The 22,772-nt window shown below is 42.2% G+C and overlaps 2 protein-coding genes across 2 annotated transcripts; both read right to left on the bottom strand.

Moving 5' to 3' along the window:
* Nucleotides 1–1,182: 1,182 nt before the first annotated feature.
* Nucleotides 1,183–3,437, bottom strand: LOC129837566 (free fatty acid receptor 2-like). The gene is made up of 2 exons (XM_055903848.1): nt 3,414–3,437; nt 1,183–2,133 (listed from the first exon to the last, which is right to left on the bottom strand). The coding sequence occupies exons 1-2, from the start codon at nt 3,435–3,437 to the stop codon at nt 1,183–1,185; spliced, it is 975 nt and encodes a 324-aa protein (XP_055759823.1).
* Nucleotides 3,438–7,471: 4,034 nt separating this feature from the next.
* On the bottom strand, nt 7,472–16,177 carry LOC129837565 (sialic acid-binding Ig-like lectin 5). Its single transcript, XM_055903847.1, has 6 exons — nt 15,953–16,177; nt 9,864–9,959; nt 8,922–9,281; nt 8,394–8,687; nt 8,008–8,271; nt 7,472–7,803 (listed from the first exon to the last, which is right to left on the bottom strand). Exons 2-6 carry the CDS (start codon nt 9,886–9,888, stop codon nt 7,472–7,474), a joined length of 1,275 nt encoding a protein of 424 aa, XP_055759822.1. The 5' UTR covers nt 9,889–9,959; nt 15,953–16,177.
* Nucleotides 16,178–22,772: the final 6,595 nt, after the last annotated feature.

Genomic DNA, 22,772 nt, shown 5'->3' with positions numbered 1-22,772 from the left:
GCCCTCATTCTCATCGACGGGGCTGTAGTGGAGCAGGTTGAGAGCTTCAAGTTCCTTGGTGTCCACATCAATAACAAACTAGAATGGTCCAAACACACCAAGACAGTCGTGAAGAGGGCACGACAATGCCTATTCCCCCTCAGGAAACTGAAAAGATTTGGCATGGGTCCTCAGATCCTCAAAAGGTTCTACAGCTGCAACATTGAGAGCATCCTGACTGGTTGCATTACTGCCTGGTACGGCAATTGCTTGGCCTCTGACCACAAGGCACTACAGAGGGTAGTGCGTACGGCCCAGTACATCACTGGGGCTAAGCTGCCTGCCATCCAGGACCTCTACACCAGGCGGTGTCAGAGGAAGGCCCTAAAAATTGTCAAAGACCCCAGCCACCCTAGTCATAGAGTGTTCTCTCTACTACCGCATGGAAAGCGGTACCGGAGTGCCAAGTCTAGGACAAAAAGGCTTCTCAACAGTTTTTACCCCCAAGCCATAAGACTCCTGAACAGGTAAGGAAATGGCTACCCAGACTATTTGCATTGTGTGCCGCCCCCCAACCCCTCTTTTTACGCTGCTGCTACACTCTGTTTATCATTTATGCATAGTCACTTTAACTATACATTCATGTGCATACTACCTCAATTGGGCCGACCAACCAGTGCTCCCGCACATTGGCTAACCGGGCTATCAGCATTGTGTACTGCCACCCACCACCCGCCAACCCCTCTTTTACGCTTCTGCTACTCTCTGTTCATCATATATGCATAGTCACTTTAACCATATCTACATGTACATACTACCTCAATCAGCCTGACTAACCGGTGTCTGTATGTAGCCTCGCTACTTTTATAGCCTCGCTACTGTATATAGCCTGTCTTTTTACTGTTGCTTTATTTCTTTACTTACAGTACCTATTGCTCACCTAATACCGTTTTTGCACTATTGGTTAGAGCCTGTAAGTAAGCATTTCACTGTAAGGTATACACCTGTTGTAGTCAGTGCAGATGACAAATAAACTTTGATTTGATTTGAAGTGAGCAGTCGGATGCAGGGTGGTATGCTGCTGGCAGATATGCTGCTGGCAGGTCTCTCTCTAGTCTACATCATTGTCTGTGAACTGGTGACTGTTGGCCCCGTGAAATGGCATCCATTTTAGGAAGTCTTCAATTGTCAGAAAAAGCTCTGTCAGTGGTCAGACAAAGCTCCCTCAGTTGTGGGTGGGTTACTTTGTCCCTCTATGTCTCTAGTGTTGTTTTGAGCTGTCATGAAGACGCCAGGGGAGCTGTTCATTCGCTTCCCAGTCAGGATCCTCTTCATGGTGGCCTGGAACATGGAGGAGGAGAAGTAGAATGTCATAGGATCCAGGACGGTGTTGACCGTGGTCAGGAGCAGAGCGTAGAGCCGCCACTCCACGTTGTCTTGGATGACGAACCCCTGTACATGGGTGACGTTATAGGGCAGGAAGCAGACAACAAAAACAAGTATAGTCCCTATAGCCATTCCAACGGCTCTCTTCCTTTTCTCTGCACAAAGGTTAGGGGTCCTATTGAGGATGAGGATGAATTTCAGGTAGCAGAACACACAAGCCAGCAGTGGCACGATGTATAGAACCACACACAGCTCCAAGCGCATGGGAAGCACCACCCTCAGCTGCTCCTGGGTGAAGTTCTCATAGCAGGCATAGAAATCAGATGAGGTCTGGTTCTCCACGATGTTGACCGAGCTGAAGACCCACACCACCAGGCTGCTCACCACTACGTACAAGGGCTTGCGGCGGAGCCTGTACTGGACAGGGAAGGCCACACACAGGTAGCGGTCAACATTGACCACCATCAGCAGGAGGGAGCTGGTGTAGATGAAGGAGAAGAAGACAAAAGAGGTAATGTTGCAGAGAGGGCTAGGGAGTGTCCAGACCATGCCAAAGGCTGCCTCGTGCATCTTGAGGGGCAGGAAGATTAGGAAGATAAGCTCGGACACGATCAGGTTGAGCAGGAGGATGTCTGTAGGAGTGGGCTTTTTGTGGATCTTGATGGTATTGAAGGCGTAGAGTGCCGGGATGTTGCCAGGCAGGCACATCAGGAAGGTAATGATGTAGACGGACAGGATCACCTCACTCCTCACCACAATGGCTCTCAACTGAGGACAAGCAGAGAACGACAGCAACTATTATCTATATTTGATCATGTAGCATTCAATGTAAGATGAAAAATTGTCAACTTTAAATGAAGATCAACCATGATCTCAAATGATGATGTAATGGATGCAGCTTGCTGAGGAAATGTTGAAATAAAAATGAAATCATCCATGAAATCATCTCTGATTCTATTTTTTATATTTAAAACCCAAGCTCCGCCATGTGGAAATAAAAGCATCATGGTAGAATGTAGATTTTTTAAATTGTTGTTTGAGGTTAATTGTATCAGTAGGCTATTTAATTAACTACATAAATTGGCAGTGTGCTGTCAGGACCAAGTCTTAAATAAAAATAATGAACATTGAAGTATTACTCACGGTATCAACGGTTCATCAAACAGAGGATATGGTGGAAAGTCCAAGGCTGTCCGCTACACAGGCTTCACGGAAAGTTATTTGTGCCGAGCGATTGTCATCGATTTGGGATTAATGTCACTTCTCTCCTCTGGACTGTCCACCTCTTTCTAACTGCATGCTCCTAATTTTACTTGAAAAAATATTTTCTCTCTAGCTCATTTTAGCAGAACAAGTAAGCAGTCAATAAATGGGTGGTTTGTATATAATGAGATAAGCAACGGTGTAATAAACCAAGTGTAACAGCCATCACTGGGACTAAATCATTGAAGTTTTGCATAACTGTCACCATAAGGTGTGCCTTCGACTAAGGGGTTAATTAACACTCTTAGAAAAAAGGGTTCCAAAAGGGTTCTTCAGCTGTCCCCATAGGAGAACACTTTTTGGTTCCAGTTAGAACCCTTTTGGGTTCCAGGTAGAATCCTTTTGGGTTCTATATACATGGAATCCAAAAGGGTTCTACCTGGAACCAAAAGGGTTCTTGAAAGGGTTCTTCTATGGGGACAGCCGAAGAACCATTTAAGGTTCTAGATAGCACCTTTTTTTCTAAGAATGTACTGTTCTACCCAATCAATCCTTCTTTGTTTTGGTGCTTTGGGGTGGACCCTGATTGAATAATCAATATACACTGAGTGTACAAAACATTATGAACACCTGCTCTTTCCATGACACAGACTGACCAGGTGAATCCAGGTGAAAGCTATGATCCGTTATTGATGTCACTTTTTAAATCCACTTAAATCAGTGTAGATGAAGGGGAAGACAATTGAGACATGAGAGAGTGAATGGGCAAGACAAACGATGTAACTGCCTTTGAACGGGGTATGGTAATAGGTTCCAGACCTAGGCTGTTATGGTGCCCATATTACCTCACACCTGCGGTCACGAGTCATGAAGGCAGTCAAATTCCACGTGACCGTTTAGTCACAGTAAATAGGCTTCTCCAAGCTCTGATGCTGCTGATGGTCATTAGTAGCCTACCAAACTTGCTAACTGCCTGGTACTCAGCGTGTAACGTCCTGACCAGAGTTATTATGTGTTTTGCTTGTTTAGTGTTGGTCAGGACGTGAGCTGGGTGGGAAGTCTATGTTATGTGTTTTCTATGTTGGGTTAATGGGTTGCCTGGTATGGCTCTCAATTAGAGGCAGGTGTTTGGCGTTTCCTCTGATTGAGAGTCATATTAAGGTAGGTTGTTTCACATTGTTTGTTGTGGGTGGTTGTCTTCCGTGTCTGTGTATGTTGTATGTTGCGCCACACGGGACTGTTTTGGTATGTTTGTTCGTTCAGTTTTTGTGTAGTCTGTTTTCCCTGTTCGTGCGTTCTTCATGTTACATGTAAGTTCTTACATTCAGGTCAGTCTACGTTGTTTTGTTATTTTGTAATCCTTCCAAGTGTTTGTTTTCGTGTTTTGTCGTTTGCTTTAATAAATCATTATGTATTCACAACCCGCTGCACTTTGGTCAAATCCTTGCTACTCCTCTTCGGATGAGGAGAAGGAGGAAGTCCGTTACACAGCACTCTATTGTCCTTCTAATCACATATTAAGCACATTGTTTCTCTTCACAACAGGAGTATAGCCTACCTGGCTGGCATGAAAATGAAAATGAGCCACGGGGAAAGCGTCCTCCATTCGCTATTTAAGTGCATAGATGTCATGTATTTTTTGACCCTGTTTCCAGACAGGTGTATGATAATGGTCCATTCTAATCAAAAGAAAAATCTAAATTCCACTCCTATTATTTAGTATATGTAAAGACATGATTAAATCAAGAATAGTCTGATGGGTGACAATATTAGCCTGTCACTTGTGAATTATATATTATCACTTGTGAATGATGCCCAGCGTAAGGCAAAAACAATGCGTACCTTTTTTTATGCGACTTTTTCAAATCATAGTCCCACACCTCATGTAGCCTAGCCCATAGGCCTACATGCTTTTTTATAAGGTTTGTATCACAACTAAAGTGGCCAATTAACATCTTAAAATTAAGCACATTAATCCGTTTTACAATGGGTGTAGAGCCTAACTGACATACTGTACATATGCAGCGCGTGAGTTTCACGTTTGGGCAAGATCATTTTCACCATAAAAATGCACCTTTACAATAAAAGCGTTACATCAATCAAATGTAATTATAAAGCCATTTTTACATCAGCAGATGTCACAAATACAATTACATGCATAATCGCATTTGCCATCACTTTTGATAATGGTGTTTCCCTGCTAATTAGCGCTTATAGCCTACTGTCCTGGCCGCATTGCTGCGCTTATAATGTGACGAAATAGCCTAAGCTAAGTCAATTTGGACAGTTATTCCAATATGTTCAATATGCACCTCAAATTGGAAAAGGACAGGCGCAGTTGCGTCCCTGATGTGTCTGTCTTCACTTGTAGCCTAAGACCTGATTTTGTGATGAAAGCATGTGAGTGAGAGGTGCTACGGAGCACGCAGCATGCAGGTAGAAGGGAATTAAAATTATTATATTCAGCCCAAGGGCACAACGGCTACTGGCCGCAAAAGTCATGGATTTTTTTAGGGGGCATTACGGCCACACAAAGAGGATGCCGGCAGGAAAATCGAGGCATTATCAAGTGCTTGTCAAATTGTGAATGAGAGACTGATGAAGTGTGTGCCACCTGCACAAAAAAACAAAGAGAGCTCATGCCTTTCATGCAACTTTTTTCAAATCATCATTAGAGTCGCATCTTGCAGCCTTAGAATGTATTAAACATCAAAACATATAGCCCAATGTTTGTATCACAACAAAATGTACATAAATAACTCTAAATTAATTATATAGGAGTACCTGTTTCTTTGTTAACCGCTCAACACAGAATAATGCCATAGAATTCTAAGCAAATCTTGTCTGCTCAATGAACTAGTGTAGCCCATAGCCATATGCCATAGCCAGATCAGGACCTAACATAAGGACAACTCAGAGTATGCTATTCTGTTCATCTGAAATAGACTACATTTTCTTCCTATCATGTTTCTTTAGACTTGTCTAAAATATTTAATGGATTATACTGTATTATGGATTTATTTATTTACATATTTAAACTGCAGATGTTCCAAAGGTCTGCATCAGTGGCTTGTAGGCTGTGTGTGGAAGCCAGGAGATGCTAAATGTGTTTATATTAATTAATGGTTCATTATTGTGAGACCGGCAGTTATTTGCTTAACAATCACCCGGCTGACAAAATTTTGTGACCACCACAGCCCTAGCCAGGCCAACAGGTTTGTGTCAAGAACTGCAACGCTGCTGGGTTTTTTCATGCTCAACAGCTTCCTGTGAGTATCAAGAATGGTCCACCACCCAAAGGACATCCAGCCAACTTAACACAACAGTAGGAAGCACTGGAGTCAACATGGGCCAGCATCCCTGTGGAATACCTTGTAGAGTCCATGCCCAGACGAAGTGAAGCTGTTCTGAGAGAAACGGGGTGCATCTCAATATAAGGAAACTTTTCCTAATGTTTGGTATAGTCAGTATATAGACAGCTCTGTAAAAAAAGTTAACATGTATGTATTTTATTTCAGGTATAATTATGTTCACATAACACATTTTTAAAAGCAATTTGACACACAAATTAAATTGATACAAAAGTTATAATACAAAACATAGGTTACATTCATCACTTAAACACAAAAAACACAATCCACTCAGCCCAGACAGGTGCACAAACACAACAACTTTAGACTTTTAACAGTAGGCTACACGACTCAATCGTCAGCTTATAACAATTGGATGACATTATTATTATGTACTCTGAAGCAAACATTGTGTTCACTGGTAGTTCAATAGTTTTGGTAGATATCATCCATGTCTGAACACATAGCCTGTGGGGAAAAAATAAGAACGTTTTAACCTATCTTTGTACATGCTTGAGAAACCAACAGTAGAGCACTACATTTAGGCCACCAAAATGGCTTCACAAATATACTTGGTCTGAGGGCTACAGGGGTGTGAATGTATGTCATTGAGGTTTAGTGGTAATCACTCTCCTGTCATAACAGTGTGTGAAATATGAAAGTGTGGGTAAAAAGTATGTGGTATTTACATTTTTATCAAACGCTGCACCAGTCAAATTGTGCGTGCAGTGAGGTTACATAAAGTTTACCTTTGTGTTATCTTGTAATTTGCTCTTCTCGTTGTTCTTTGCTGGGTTTTGACTGGGCTTCTTCGGCACAAAGTCATTTTCGTAGACTGACGATGGGCTCTCCGGCCTTGCTTTCTCCTTAGGCTTGGTCCTCTTAGCCTTTTGCTGTGGTCTGTGAAGGAGAAGAGAATGTGGAACCTGATTATAGTTCAGTACCCTTTTTACTTTTAAAACGTGTTATTCTCCAACCACCCTCTACAGAAGCTAATTAATTTCCATGCTATATCATATGAATTTGATGATTGGTCAAGGGGTAAGAGAATTAAACTTGTTCTTACTTTTGGGGATTGCTGTACCTTAGGGACTCTGACATGTCAGCTTGCCTTAAAGACAAAAACATCTCAATGTCAATGAGCTTGAACATTATTATTTGTTGTATGCAAAATACAGATTCAAAAATGACAGTACCTTAGAGGGATATCCAAAGTGTGGAGATTAGAGGTGGCCTTTGGTCTACAGATAATGTAGAAGGGAGACATCATTCAAAATGACACACCTAAAATGGTTGAATATGTGACATCTTCTCATAATCAAGAACCATACAAACCTCTCTCTGCAACGTCTTCTGCGTACAAACATTACAGCTCCCCACAGAAAGACACTTCCAACTGCCAGAGCAGTCAGCATCCATGGCAGAACTGTGTTCAAAGAAAGACAGACGGAGAGAGTGAGAGCAAGAGAGAGAGAGAGAGAGAGTGGGGAGGGGGGACACATGGGAGGCAGAGGAGGAAGAAAGACTGTCACCGTGTGCAGATTCTAATGACATCAGAAGATTAAGAACAGAAATGCTGTACTGAAAGCTTGCTTACACTGTCCAGCTGTGAATTTTGTGTCAAGGGGCAGCTGCTGGATGTCAGTGGCCAGTGAGTTACTGGCTACGCAGGAGACATTTGGTCGACTTTCCACAGACCCAGTGAGTTCTGCTGACACTGTATCATCTCTGTATACGGTGATGGAAGTGAAGGAGGATGGGAGAGTGCTGCTTCCGCTGATCGTCCAGCGCAGAGTGGCATTAGGTCGGGCTTCTGCTCTACACACACAGGTCAGAATCCCACCCTTCAAGGAGCAAGTGGAGTCAGAGAGGATTGCCGGGGGGACTGGAGTGACAGAATGACACAAAGTGGTGCTAAAAATTATTGTAAGTGAGAAACAATGACAATAGAACTACGTTAGGGTGGGAAGGAGTCTCTGTTCTTCTATTTTACACCCATAACCTGTTGCTTGAATTAGCATTTCAGTGTACAAATATAATGCTAATTCCATTAGAAACTGTGCAACCACACATTCAATGAGATACTTACAGTTGACATCCAGAAACAGCCAGGCTGACTGATTTGATCCAATATTGTTTTGGACAATGCAGGAGAATGAAGAGTCTCTGCTAATGTTGGTATAGGACATTTTGCCCTGAGTTGAATTGGTTTGGATGCTTTGGCCTCCCTGTCGTCTGATCCACACATACCGGCCTGGCTGGGGGTTGCTGTCAGCAACACACTCCAGGGTGGCACTATGACCTTCACTGACTGGCTGTTCATCCACCATCATCTTCACACCTACAGGGGCATCTGTTCATGAAGTAGACAGACATGTATTGGTACTATGTAGTTGTTTGTTCTTAGAAAATGCTATATGATGGGAACGGAATAATTACACAACTGAGAACAAACAAGAAAGACCAAAAACGTACATAAGATGTTAAGAATGACTGGTTCACTCTCAGTTTGGACTGTAGCGAATTGAGCTGTGCATTTCATCTCTTTTTTGTGCAGTTGGTACGTTCCTCTTCCTTGTATTGTCTCAGTGGACACCCACAGCCCTCCCTTTTCCTCCATTGAAGTCACCGCTGTATAATTTACAGGCAAACGACTCCAGCGAAGGGATGGAGGAGAGGATGGGCAGGAATGCCAGACACTACAGTTGGCCTGGAATAGGTCTCCATCCACCATTGCATTCTGCATGGATAACGCGGGAGCTTTTCTATCTGCAAGTTCAAATAAATGATTATTAGCTGGAACCGAAGGCAAACAAGGCATTACCAGTCCCCATGACTAATGGTTTAACACCCTGTCTGCAATTCTCATTCAGTTTTAACATAGTGCTCCAACTACCGACCACTATCACTCCTAAGAGATGTCAAAGTAATAAAGTACTGTTATTAAGTTGTTCAACTACAACAAATATTCAATCTAATACACCTCTCCATGAGTGTGCTTACTTTCAATTGTAATTGTTACGATCTGATGATGGAACTTATGTGTAGCTGACTCATCAGGGTTGATCCACACGTAGAGCTGGAGGTTATTGTCTGTCCATGTCACACTCTCAACCCTCAGTGTACAGTCACCCTCTGATGCATTGCCTGGCACTGATGTACGCCCTCTAAAACTGGCCTCCACACTGGCCGGTTCCTTGCCATCATAAAGCTTGGGATATTGAAAGGTATGATACTTGTACCAGATGACCCTGTGGTGGGGGGCGGTGTGACAGGACACTTCTACACAGCTGCCATCTACTGCCTTCACAGTTTTGGGCACCTTCACCATCCAACAGTGACCAAGCGAGACAAGTGTGCACCCTGAGGAAGAAGGCCTAACAAGTCAGTTCACATCGCATCGGTTCTCTTTTATTACTTTGCCAGCTGTATTAGGTGGAGTTTGAATTAACGTCCCCAATTTGAGGAATTGAATAGGTTGATCCGCATAAGTGTTTCCCCAGTGAAACAGAAACTGTTGCATTGCAGGACAAATATAACAGCTGCATTGACACTGCACCTTAACCAAATTAGCTTGACGTAGCCAGTAAGCACATCTCACACATTCTGTGACCACAGGTTAAAAATACTGCATGTGGTTCTGTCGTTGTCTTTCTTTATACATGTAGCACTTTCAGCAAAGGCCATTGCTAACAATAATCAGAGTCAATAATTGGGTTCCATTATAAAAGCTTCATCAGTTTCTGTAGCACAAGCTTGTCCAAAGCAGAAATAATTACCATTTACTGTACGTACTGTATTTATCTACATACTGTCCACATACAGTATTTAACATACAGTGACATTTAACAGCTTAGAGGTAGAAAGTTAAATTCAGATCATTTTGATGCAAACAAAGTTTTACCACGCAAGCAAATGTCATATAATAAGATGTGTATAACATACCTGTGATGAAGCTGAGGATGTCCATTAGAGTCTGTGGTGTCTTTAGTCTATTAGGCTCCCGATACCATGTGATGCTTAGGATGCTGACGTTTATAGCTATAAAACAAACAATTAATCACCCAATCAATTCATTAAAGGAAAACTCCACCCAAAAACAACATTTTGGTATTTGTTGAATTAGTCTATTGTTGACATACTCACAAAATGTTTTGTTTGTCAGCAATATTTTGAAAGTTACATATCTTGAAGACTTGTTTGCTGACAAGCAAAACATTTTGAACTATATCAACAATGGTCTAACGAAACAAATACCAATAGATCGTATTTGAGTGGAACCTTTTTTTTTGTATTTATTTTTTAAATATTTTTTTAGGTCATAGATCAGCTTTAATATTGCAGATAGATTGTAGCCTCCATCAATGTAATTGTCTGCATCATTTCCAATACCCCATATATGTATTTTTAAATATGCATGTATATGCAGTCCAGTCAAAAGTTTGGACACACCTACTCATTCCAGAGTTTTACGTTATTTTAAATATGTTCTACATTGCAGAATAATAGTGAATACATCAAAACTATGACAAAACACATGTGGAATCATGTAGTAACCAATTTTTTTTTAAATAAATCAAATTATATTTTACATTTTAGATTCTTAAAAGTAGCCACCCTTTGCCTTGATTACAGCTTTGCACACTCTTGTAGGTTTGTCCACTCTTGTAGGTTTGTCCACTCTTGTAGGTTTGACTGATACTGTACATACACATATACATTAATTTCCTCATCAATCTACACACAATACCCCATAATGACAAAGCAAAAACTGGTTTAGAATTTTTTTGAAAATGTATTAAAAATAGAAAACAGAAATACATTTAAATAAGTATTCAGACCCTTTACTCAGTACTTTGTTGAAGCACCATTGGCAGCGCTTACAGCCTTGAGTCTTCTTGGGTATGATGCTACAAGCTTGGCACACCTGTATTTGGGGAGTTTCTCCCATTCTTCTCTGCAGATGAGCCCTGCCAGGTTGGATGGGGAGCGTTGTCACACAGCTATTTTCAGGTCTCGCCAGAGAAGTTCGACCTGGTTCAAGTTCGGGCTCTGGCTGGTACACTCAAGGATATTCAGAGACTTGTCCCGAAGCCACTCCTGTGTTGTCTTGACTGTGTGCTTAGGGTTATTGTCCTATTGGAAGGTGAACCTTCGTCCCCGTCTGAGGTCCTGAGCGCTCTGGAGCAGGTTTTCATCAAGGATCTCTGTACTTTGCTCCGTTTATCTTTGCCTCGATCCTGACTAGTGTCCCCGCCACCACCATGCTTCACCATAGGGATGATGCCAGGTTTCCTCCAGACGTGACGTGTGGCATTCAGAACAAAAAGTTGAATCTTGGTTTCATCAGACCAGAGAATCTTGTTTCTCGTGCTCTGAAAGTCTTTGGGTGCCTTTTGGCAAACTCCAAGCGGGCTGTTTTGGAAGACTCCATGTGCCTTTTACTGAGGAGTGGCTTCCGTCTGGCCACTCTGCCATAAAGGCCTGATTGGTGGAGTACTGCAGAGATGGTTGTCCATTTGGAAGGTTCTCCCATCTCCACAGAGGAACTCTAGAGCTCTGTTAGAGTGATCATTGGGTTCTTGGTCACCTCCCTGACCAAGGCCCTTCTCCCCCGATTGCTTAGTTTGACCAAGCGGCCAGCTCTATTAAGAGTCTTGGTGGTTCCAAACTTCTTCCATTTAAGAATGATGGAGGCCAATGTGTTCTTTGGGCCCTTCAATGCTGCAGAAATATTTTGGTATGCTTCCCAAGATCTGTGCCTCGACACAATCCTGTCTTGGAGTTCTACGGACAATTCCTTCGACCTCATGGCTTTGTTTTTCCTCTGACATGCACTGTCAATGGTGGGTCCTTATATAGACAGGTGTGTGCCTTTCCAAATCATGTCCAATCAAATGAATTTACCACAGGTGGACTCCAATCAAGTTGTAGAAACATCTCATGGGTGATCAATGTAAACAGGATGCACCTGAGCTCAATTTCAAGTCTCATAGCAAAGGGTCTAAATACTTACGTAAATAAGGTATTTCTGTTTTTTATTTATAATATTGGCAGTAATTTGTAAAAATCCTGTTTTTGCTTTACCATTATGGGATATTGTGCATAGATTGCTGAGGACTTGTATTTATTTAATCAATTTTAGAATAAGGCTGTAACGTAAAAATAATGTGGAAAAAGTCAAGGGGTCTGAATACTTTCCTAAGGCAAGCTGTACGGAGGAAACACCTTACAGCTGGCAACCAAAGTCAGCATGCATGAGCCACAGTAGTCACTAGAGCGCGATGGGACAAGGACATCCTGGCTGGCCAAACCCTCCCCTAACCCGGACGACACTGGGCCAATTGTGCTCTGCCTCATGTATCTTCCCATCGCGGGGGATCGACCTTCTTGTTGAGTGTCTGATAATCTACCATTTACAGTGGCAAGAAAAAGTATGTGAACCCTATAGAAATACCTGGATTTCTGCATAAATTGGTCATAAAATTGTATCTGATCTTCATCTAAGTCACAACAATAGACAAAAACAGTCTTTAAACTAATAACACACAAACAATTATAGGTTTTCATGTCTTTATTGTCTTAACATTCACAGTGCAGGGTGGAAATGGTATGTGTACACTTGGATTTAATAACTGGTTGACCCTCCTTTGTCAGCAATAACCTCAACCGAACATTTTCTGTAGTTGGGGAACAGACCTGTACGGTCAGGAGGAATTTTGGACCATTCCTCTTTACAAAACTATTTCAGTTCAGCAAAATTCTTGGGATGTCTGGTGTGAACCGCTCTCTTGAGGTCATGCCACAGCATCTCAATTGGGTTGAGGTCACTCCAGAAGGTGTATTTTCTTCTGTTGAAGCCATTCTGTTGTTGATTTACTTCTGTGTTTTGAGTCATTGTCCTGTTGCATCACCCAACTTCTGTTGAGCTTCAATTGGCAGACAGATAGCCTTATATTCTCCTGCAAAATGTCTTGATAGACTTGGGAATTTGTTTTTCCGTCGATGATAGCAAGCTGTCCAGGTAGAAGGCCAGCATGCCGGAGTCGCCTCTTCACTGTTGACGTTGAGACTGGTCTATTGCGGGTACTATTTAATGAAGCTGCCAGTTGAGGACTTGTGACACTCTAATGTACTTGTCCTCTTGCTCAGATGTGCACCGGGGCCTCCCACTCCTCTTTCTATTCTGGTTAGAGAAATGTTTCTCTGTTCTGTGAAGGGAGTAGTACACCGCGTTGTACAAGTTCCTCAGTTTCTTGTCAATTTCTCGCATGGAATAGCCTTCATTTTTCAGAACAAGAATAGACTGACGAATTTCAGAAGAAAGTTCTTTGTTTGTGGCCATTTTGAGCCTGTAATCAAACCCACAAATGCTGATGCTCAAGATACTCAACTAGTCTAAAGAAGGCCAGTTATTGCTTCTTTAATCAGAACAACAGTTTCAGCTGTGCTAACATAATTGTAAAATGGTTTTCTAATGATCAATTAGCCTTTTAAAATGATAAACTTGGATTAGCTAACACAACGTGCCATTGGAACACAGGAGTGATGGTTGCTGATAATGGGCCTCTGTACACCTATGTAGATATTCCATTAAAAATCAGCCGTTTCCAGCTACAATAGTCATTTACAACATTAACAATGTCTAAACTGTATTTCTGATCACTTTGATGTTATTTTAATGGACAAAAAATGTGCTTGTCTTTCAAAAACAAGGACATTTCTAGGTGACCCCAAACTTTTGAAAGGTAGTGTATATATAAAGTATTTGTGGACCCCCTGCAGTACCTCCACTGAGCAGCTTTTATTTTTTTTATTTAACTAGGCAAGTCAGTTTTAGAACAAATTCTTATTTACAATGACGGCCTACCAAAAGGCAAAAGGCCTCCTGCGGGGCCAGGGGCCAGGGATTTAAATAAATAAATAAATACAATATAAATACAGGACAAAACACAACAAGAGAGACAACACAACACTACATAAAGAGAGACCTAAGACAACAACATAGCAAGGCAGCAACACATGACAACACATCATGGTAGCAACACAACATAACAACAACATGGTAGCAACACAACATGGTAGCAGCACAAAACATGGTACAAACATTATTGGGCAAAGTCAAAAGCACAAAGGTCAGAAGGTAGAGACAACAATACATCACACAAAGCAGCCACAACTGTCAGTAAAAGTGTCCATGATTGAGTCTTTGAATGAAGAGATTGAGATAAAACTGTCCAGTTTGAGTGTTTGTTGCAGCTCGTTCCAGTCGCTAGCTGCAGCGAACTGAAAAGAGGAGCGACCCAGGGATGTGTGTGCTTTGGGGACCTTTAACAGAATGTGACTGGCAGAACGGGTGTTGTATGTGGAGGATGAGGGCTGCAGTAGATATCTCAGATAGGAGGGAGTGAGGAAGTGAGGTATACCCGTCGCAAGACAGAGAGTTTACAGAGGAGATGTCACGCCCTGGCCTTAGTATTCTTTGTTTCATTTATTATTTCAGTTAGGTCAGGGTGTGACATGGGGAAGGTATGTGTTTTTTGTATTGTCTAGGGTGGTTGTATGGTTTAGGGGGTTAAGTAGAGTAGATGGGTTAGTGTTCAGTGTAGGTGTCTAGGAAAGTCTATGGTTGCCTGAATTGGTTCTCAATCACAGACAGCTGGTTATTGTTGTCTCTGATTGGGAGCCATATTTAAGGCAGCCATAGGCTTTAGCTGTTTGTGGGTAATTGTCTATGTTGAACGTTTGTAGCTTGTGTGTGCACTAACGTTTGTAGCTTCACGGTCGTTTGTTGTTTTGTTTTGTAAAAGTGTTTGTTTTGTGTCTCGTCGTCTTTAATAAAAGAAGATGTCTACATTTCCCGCTGCGCCTTGGTCCGCTTATTATGACGATCGTGACAATAGATGTGTTCTATAAGGAGCATTGGTGGCAAATCTGATGGCCGGATGGTAAAGAACGTCTAGCCGCTCAAAAGCTAAATCAGATTTTTTTTAAACGACTCACAACGCGGACAGTAAAGAAACACTATGCACACACACCGGACTCCACCCACCCACACACTCACACATACTTACACTGACACTCCAACACGTACACACACACACAATCACTCACACACAACATGTACACACAGGCACACATTCGCCACACACCACAGGATTTTGGTGGCACCTTCATTGGGGAGGATGGGCTCATGGTCATGGCTGGAGCGGAATTAGTGGAACGGTATCAAATAAATCAAACACATGGTTTCCATATTTTTGAAGCCATTCCATAAGCTCCGTTCCAGACATTATTATGAGCCGACCTCCCCTCAGCAGTCTCCACTGCCACACACACGCTTAAACACTCATCACATATGGTGCTGCTACTGTTGCCTAGTCACTTTACCCCTACCTATATGTGCATATATATCTCCATTACTTCCTGCCCCTGCACATCGACTCTGTACTGACCCCGTGTATATAGCCAAGCTATCATTTATTCCTTGTGTTACTATTTTTTTTCTTCTTCTTCTATTATTATTATTATTTTATTATAAATTGTTGGGAAGGGCCTGTAAGTAAGTATGTCAATGTTAATCTACACCTGTAGTTTACGAAGCATATGTATTTTATTTGACACACAAACACTCTAACAAACACACATTTTAATATTGTAATATTGTATTATTGTAGTGTTGTACATTTTATATAGTACATTTGTAATAATAGAGTAATAATGTCATGTCTTGTATGATGTATTGTTTTATTTATGATGTAGGCTGTGGTTTTGTTGAGACGTAGTTATTTATTTCCTGTTTGTACCACAGGAAGAGAAGCTGCTGCCTTATGAGGATCCTAATAGATATCGAATACTAGGTTCTGTGGGGCTCAGTTGGTAGAGCACGGCACTTGCAATGCTAGGGTTTAGGGTTCGATTCCCATGGGGGACAAGGTTGAACATTTATTCAAGTCGCTCTGGTTAAGAGTGTCTGTTAAAATGCATGTACTTTAAGTAACCAAGGACTATATTTGACCAGATAAAGACATTACCTCCTGATATGCTACAGGTGTGAAACTGCCATGGCCAGAGACCCTTCCTTGTTTCTTGTCACTACTTCTGCCAATTTAATTTTGGTTTGATAAAAGAGGATGTGGATGGACAGTTTCTTAGACATCACCCCCGGTGAATAAAAATGAGATAACAAATTGAAAACAGTATCAAGATGAACAGTCAATTGTATATTATGTGGTAAGTCCTATGGGAAGAGGTTTCTGGAAATAAATCCCAGTCTACCTGGAGGCTGCAAAATGACATTATAAACCATAATCAGACAGCAGAACCATTTATGATGACCTATGCCAACCAATGAAAACACTGTTTCTAACATTAATAAACGGCAAAAAAGACACTCAAAAAATGTATTATAAGGAATAGGATTTTGATGTCTCTGTCCTATATCTAGGAGATAAAATAGCTCAGGAAATATTTTGGTTTCTTTGGACACATATACAATAAATATAACCTAAAATAGTTCTATCTGGAACCAAAAAGGGTTCCCCTATAGCACAGGTGTCAAACTCATTCCACGGGGGGCCGAGTGTCTGCGGGTTTTCGCTCCTCCCTTGTACTTGATTGATGAATTAACATCACTAATTAGTTAGGAACTCCCCACACCTGGTTGTCTAGGGCTTTATTGAAAGGAAAAACCAAAAACCTGCAGACACTAGGCCCTCCGTGGAATGAGTTTGACACCCCTGCCCTATAGGGACAGCCTAAGAACCCGTTTGGAACCCTTTTTTCTAAGAGTGTACAGACATACCATCATATTTACATTTCCCAAAATGGTTTGTTCAACCTATCACTGTCATTGAAATGTTGTCCAAATCCCAATAAAACCAGAGATGAACATCATGCCTTACCTTCAGAGGAGATGGTGAGCGTGTCAGTCTGAGTTGGCCCTCTGTTCTCTGTCACAAAGCGAAAACCACTACATCATCCTCCCCTTTGTTCTTTTCAAGCAGGAAACTCACTGAGTCTGCCAGAGCCTACTTTCCAATTGGCCAACAGTTTGTTCTAATGTTAGCTTTCAAAGGCACCTTCGTATTTTTTTGTTTTTTTTGTTAAATAATATTGGTGCATTCAGTGATATTATAGTGAGTTTAAGAGTTTTAAATACCTTGAAAACATTAACATCATAATGCTGTGAACAATTACATAGGCTACAATAAAGAACAATAAGGTGGACATTTAATGTGTTTATTTGTTTTATGGTGAAGAAAACAGCGTTATACTTTCATTAAGAGCAATATATCTTTGTGAAAGTACAATAGGCCTACAGTAAATTCATGAAAAACTAGAGAAACTGCAGGTTATCCATCTCCAGTGCCTTACTCATTCTGCGTCTGCCTACATTTCCTAGCACACACCTTTCTTCCTCCAGGTAGGAACCGCTAGACGCCTCCCTTCCCCCGTCCACGGACCGCTCGTTCTTCTTCTTCATCCACTTCTTCTTCTCCCAAATCACACTGGAATACAACACATCATCCCCATCCTTCTTTGCTGTGCCTTCTCCTGGATCTGTAGCAGTGTCAGCGATGGGACTGGGCAGGCTGGTTCAGTCTGTCTCAGAGATGGCTTTGGTGGAATGCAGGGGTTTGGGAACCGGATTGGGTGCCTCTAGGTCTTGTTTGCGTCCCTGTCTCCTGGCCTGACACGGTATCATGCTGTTGGCGTATATGTCTTCTTCTGGCACAGGAGTGTAACGGATGTGAAATGGCTAGCTAGTTAGCGGGTGCGCGCTAGTAGCATTTCAATCAGTTACGTCACTTGCTCTGAGACTTAAGTAGTGTTGCCCCTTGCTTTGCAAGGGCCGCGGCTTTTGTGGAGCGATGGGTAACGACGCTTCATGGGTGACTGTTGATGTGTGCAGAGGGTCCCTGGTTCGCGCCCGTGTCGGGGCGAGGGGACGACGTAAAGTTACAACTGTTACATTGATGCTGTTGACCCGGATCACTGGTTGCTGCGGAAAAGGAGGAGGTTGAAAGGGGGGTGAGTGTAACGGATGTGAAATGGCTAGCTAGTTAGCGGGTGCGCGCTAGTAGCATTTCAATCAGTTACGTCACTTGCTCTGAGACTTAAGTAGTGTTGCCCCTTGCTTTGCAAGGGCCGCGGCTTTTGTGGAGCGATGGGTAACGACGCTTCATGGGTGACTGTTGATGTGTGCAGAGGGTCCCTGGTTCGCGCCCGTGTCGGGGCGAGGGGACGACGTAAAGTTACTACTGTTACAGGAGGATCCTGCAATAACATACATTTATAGACATTTAAAAGATTTCTTTCACTATCACTACTATATTTCTAGGATAAATCTGATGATTCTTACCTGTGTACTCTCACTACTGGTCGGAACTAGGTTCATCACCACATCACAGTCGTAATAATTGTATTGACCTCTGAGTACTGTAAAACAAGGATCCCAAACCCTGTGAAATCATCATACAACAAACTGGTCAAATCAAATAGCTATAAATAAGTGTACACTTCAGAATCAGGAACTAAGTTAATGTAGAGCATGAAAAGTATAAAGACACAAATATGTGCAGTATTTCCGGAACATTTTACCTTAGGAGAAACAGTAAAGCACATATCAGTGCTGTCATTAATGCCGAAACAAATATTGCAGTGATGAAGATTGCCAAGGAAACTTGACCTAGGGGTGAACAGAAAAAGCTTTAATCGATAGACTTACAAAAGTTGTTATCAAGGTTATCAAGATCATCATTGTAGTCAATTATGGTGTCCAAACCCCTTGTGAATGAGATCCTACAGAGCTGGTTCTGAGGCAGAGTGGGCGTGTCTTCCTCCTGTGATTGATGGGTGGTGAGGGAGCTTCTCAGGCCTGTGCTGCCCATTGGCTCCCTGATGACAGTGTTAGTAAACTGATTGACAGGCTGTCCAGACAATCGCCCCTACACTTTGGGAGAGGGGTTCCCATGACTCTTATAGGTACAGTTGATCTGATCAGCAGTTGTGATGCAGCGAGAGGAGGGCAGGATCTGTGGAGCAACTATAGACAACAGAGGAGGAAGACAGTTAAATCAAAGATATTTATAGCTAACCCGAGATAGTTCATCTGTGTCGTTTTCAATGGGAGAAAATTAAGCATATTGGGTAGAACAAGCAAGGAAGTGGGCAGAGCCAAGCAAGATCCTATTGGAGGGTTCTAGCATGTATTTACATATTTCGGTTAGGGAACACCTTCGCTGGGAAGTGTGCATGTGCAATAACTCAATTTGCCATTGCATTCCTTGTAAACAACACAACCTTTAGAAACTTTGACAAAGGGTCACATTTACAGAACTTAGTGCACTCTGTTCATAACAGATTCTAGTTTTGGGAACCGAAAACTGCATTAAGATCAGGCTTGGTGTTAGCCGAATCAGGTGGAAGTGGAACACGCTTAGCAAGCAGTGTGACATCCTTTACCGTGGTGACTAGTGACTCAGATCTACAGCTGAGCTCAGCTCAACGCTGGGTCGCTGTTGAGTAAGTTTGAGGGGTGAATTTAGCACATCGGTATGTGTGAAACTTACTCCTCAGCCGGAAGTGTCCCCACTTGAAAGAGCAAATAGCTGGCTCAAGTGGACACCTGCTCGTCGAACATCTCATTCCAATATCATGGGCATTAATATGCAGTTTGTCCCCTCTTTGCTGCTATAACAGTCTCCACTCTTCTGCTGCAGGGACTTCCTTCCATTCAGCCACAAGAGCATTAGTGAGGTTGGGCACTGATGTTGGGCGATTAGGCCTGGCTCGCAGTCGGCATTTCAATTCATCCCAAAGGTGTTCGATAGGGTTGAGGTCGGGGCTCTGTACAGGCTAGTCAAGTTCTACCACATCGATCTCGATAAGATAAACCATTTCTGTATGGACCTCGCTTTGCGCACAGGGGCATTGTCATGCTGAAAGAGGGAAGGGCCTTCCCCAAACTATTGCCACAAAGTTGGAAGCACAGAATCGTCTAGAATGTCATTGTATGCTGCAGCGTTAAGATTTCCTTTCACTGGAACTAAGGGGCCTGGCCCGAACCATGAACAATGAACAACAGCCCCAGAACATTATTCCTCCTCCACCAAACTTTACAGTTGGCACTATACATTCAGTCAGGTAGCGTTCTTCTGACATCCGCCAAACCCAGATTTGTCCGTCGAACTGGTGAAGCATAATTCATCACTCCAGAGAATGCGTTTCCACTGCGCCAGAGTCCAATGGCGGCAAGCTTTACTCCACACCAACCGACGCTTGGCATTGCACATGGTGATCTTAGGCTTGTGTGCGGCTGCTTGGCCATGGAAACCCATTTCATGAAGCTCCCGACGAACAGTTCTTGTGCTGTCGTTGCTTCCAGAGGCAGTTTGGAACTCGGTAGTGAGTGTTGCAATGCAGGACAGACGGTTTTTGTGCGCTATGCGCTTCAGCACTCGGCAGTCCCATTCTGTGAGCTTTAAATAATGAAATATGTTCAATTTGGTTTAAATAATGCAAAAACAAAGTGTTGGAGAAGAAAGTAAAAGTGCAATATGTGCCATGTAAAAAAGCTAACGTTTAAGTTCCTTGCTCAGAACATGAGAACATATGAAAGCTGGTGGTTCCTTTTAACATCTTCAATATTCCCAGGTAACAGTATTTAATATTCCCAGGCAGGAAGTTTAAGGATGTAGTTAATATTGGACTATTTCTCTCTATACAATTTGTATTTCATTGGATGTTCATTGGATGTTCTAATGGGTACTTTAGTATTGCCAGCCTAATCTCGGGAGTTGATGGGCTTGAAGTCATAAACAGCGCAATGCTTAATTAAAGCATTGCGAAGAGCTGCTGGCAAACGCAGTAAAGTGCTGTTTGAATGAATGCTTACGAGCCTGCTGCTGCCTACCACCGCTCAGTCAGACTGCTCTATCAAATCATAGACTTAGTGACACAATTCCCCTAGTTAAAATAAATTCATGTTAGCAGGCAATATTAACTAAATATGCAGGTTTAAAAAGATATACTTGTGTATTGATTTTAAGAAAGGCGTTGATGTTTATGGTTAGGTACACATTGGTGCAACGACAGTGTTTTTTCGTGAATGCGCTTGTTAAATCACCCGTTTAGGTGATTAACAGGCACTGCATCGATTATATGCAATGCAGGACAAGCTATATAAACTAGTAATATCATCAACCAAGTGTAGTTAACTAGTGATTATGTTAAAATTGATTGTTTTTAATAAAATACGTTTAATGCTAGCTAGCACCTTACCCTGGCTCCTTGCTGCACTCGCATAACAGGTAGTCAGCCTGCCACGCAGTCTCCTCGTGGAGTGCAATGTAATCGGCCATGATCGGTGTCCAAAAATGCCGATTACCGATTGTTATAAAAACTTGAAATCGTCCCTAATTAATCGGCCATTCCGATTAATCTGTCGACCTCTAGTTTCAAGTCCAGAGACTGAGATGGCTATTGCAAACTGTTGAGTTTGTGGCCAACTAACCATTTCTTTGTGGATGTTGATGTGTGCTTGGGGTCATTCTCTTGCTGGAAGATCCACTTGCGGCCAAGTTTGAGCCTCCTGAGTCCTGGCAGAAGCAGCTAGGTTTTTGGCTAAAATGTCCTGGGTAAAGTTCATGATGTTGTTGGCTTTAACATGGGCCCCAGGACCAGTGGAAGCAAAATAGCCCATAACAAATATCCTCCATATATGACAGTAGGTATGGGGTCATTTTCTGCTTATGCACTCTCATGTCGATGCCAAACCCAGCACTGGTGTACGTGACCAAAGAGCTCAATGTTGATGTAATCTGACCAAAGCACCGGTTCCAAGCCAAATGCCAATGAGCAATCTCCAGGTGTTTACATTTGTTGAACGACATGAAAATAGAGCTCTTTGGGTTTGTCTTTTTATGTGTCTGACTGAGATTAAGAACGTTCAGAGCTGTATGTGTTCATTCACAAGTTACATTCAGCATGACACAAATTACTGTAAATGTATCAGATGTAACACTGTTCCACTCAAATGTATTTTGACACACTAACTTCTATCCAGTTTCTAAATCATTGCTCTCAGTGTCAGTGCTGTTCAGCTGATAAATCATTTAACAGAAACAATGTTTGTCACTCGCAGAGTTCTAACATTCCACGGCAAACATTACCACAAAGGAGCTTTATCACAAGTCCAGCTTTTACAGCAATGGCAACAGAATCACTACAGCCAAATTAGAAAAGTATAAAAGGGCTAGGATTTGGGGCTATAGGCAGTGATGTGTATTCATGGATACCAAGGGAAGCCAGACTTCCCAAAAATGTTTTACTAATAAAATTGTTTGAACTTATCTTTCGTCTCTCTGTTTTCTAATTTTCCTTCAATTTGCAAGAGGTTGAATTTATCTCACCAGACAAAGCATCCGAGCGAGCAAACAAGCGCCCCTCCATCTATCTGATGCTGTCTGGTCCAAACGAGTATGATTTGCCAATCAGCGTTGAGCTAAACAGCGAGTTCAATTGTGAATGGTCCTGGCGCATCAAAAAAAAGTGAAGGATTTTGGCGTCACTCCTATCAAATCACATTGAGAGCATACGTCATTCACAGAAACTTAAATTGTTGCATCTTGTTGTGTTGTCCTCCGGTGGCTAGCTAGTTAAAACTGTCCCTTTGCTAAATTAGACATGGATGGAGATAAAGATTTGGACTTGTGGTTTGACTTAATTCTCCGTACTGGCCAATGATTATAACAATGATTCTGATCCAACCATTAAGTCATACATTGTTGTCTCCTTGGCCTGAGAGGATGGAAGTTCAATATGTAGCTGATGTAGAAGGCTAATGTTAAC

Source organism: Salvelinus fontinalis, chromosome 38 (genome assembly GCF_029448725.1).
Source record: "Salvelinus fontinalis isolate EN_2023a chromosome 38, ASM2944872v1, whole genome shotgun sequence".
Taxonomy (NCBI): domain Eukaryota; kingdom Metazoa; phylum Chordata; class Actinopteri; order Salmoniformes; family Salmonidae; genus Salvelinus; species Salvelinus fontinalis.
This window is presented reverse-complemented; position numbering and strand designations above follow the sequence as displayed.

Excerpts from the sequence above, each read along its gene's own strand:
- LOC129837566 (XM_055903848.1), bottom strand. The coding sequence starts at position 3,437 with ATGACTCGTGACCGCAGGTGTGAG. Across the intron at positions 2,134-3,413 it reads CTCGTGACCGCAGGTGTGAG|TTGAGAGCCATTGTGGTGAG; the intron begins GTAATATGGGCA and ends GCTTGTCCTCAG.
- LOC129837565 (XM_055903847.1), bottom strand. The coding sequence starts at position 9,888 with ATGGACATCCTCAGCTTCATCACAG. Across the intron at positions 8,688-8,921 it reads CGTAACAATTACAATTGAAA|ATAGAAAAGCTCCCGCGTTA; the intron begins GTAAGCACACTC and ends TTGAACTTGCAG. Across the intron at positions 8,272-8,393 it reads AGTCATTCTTAACATCTTAT|ATGCCCCTGTAGGTGTGAAG; the intron begins GTACGTTTTTGG and ends CTTCATGAACAG.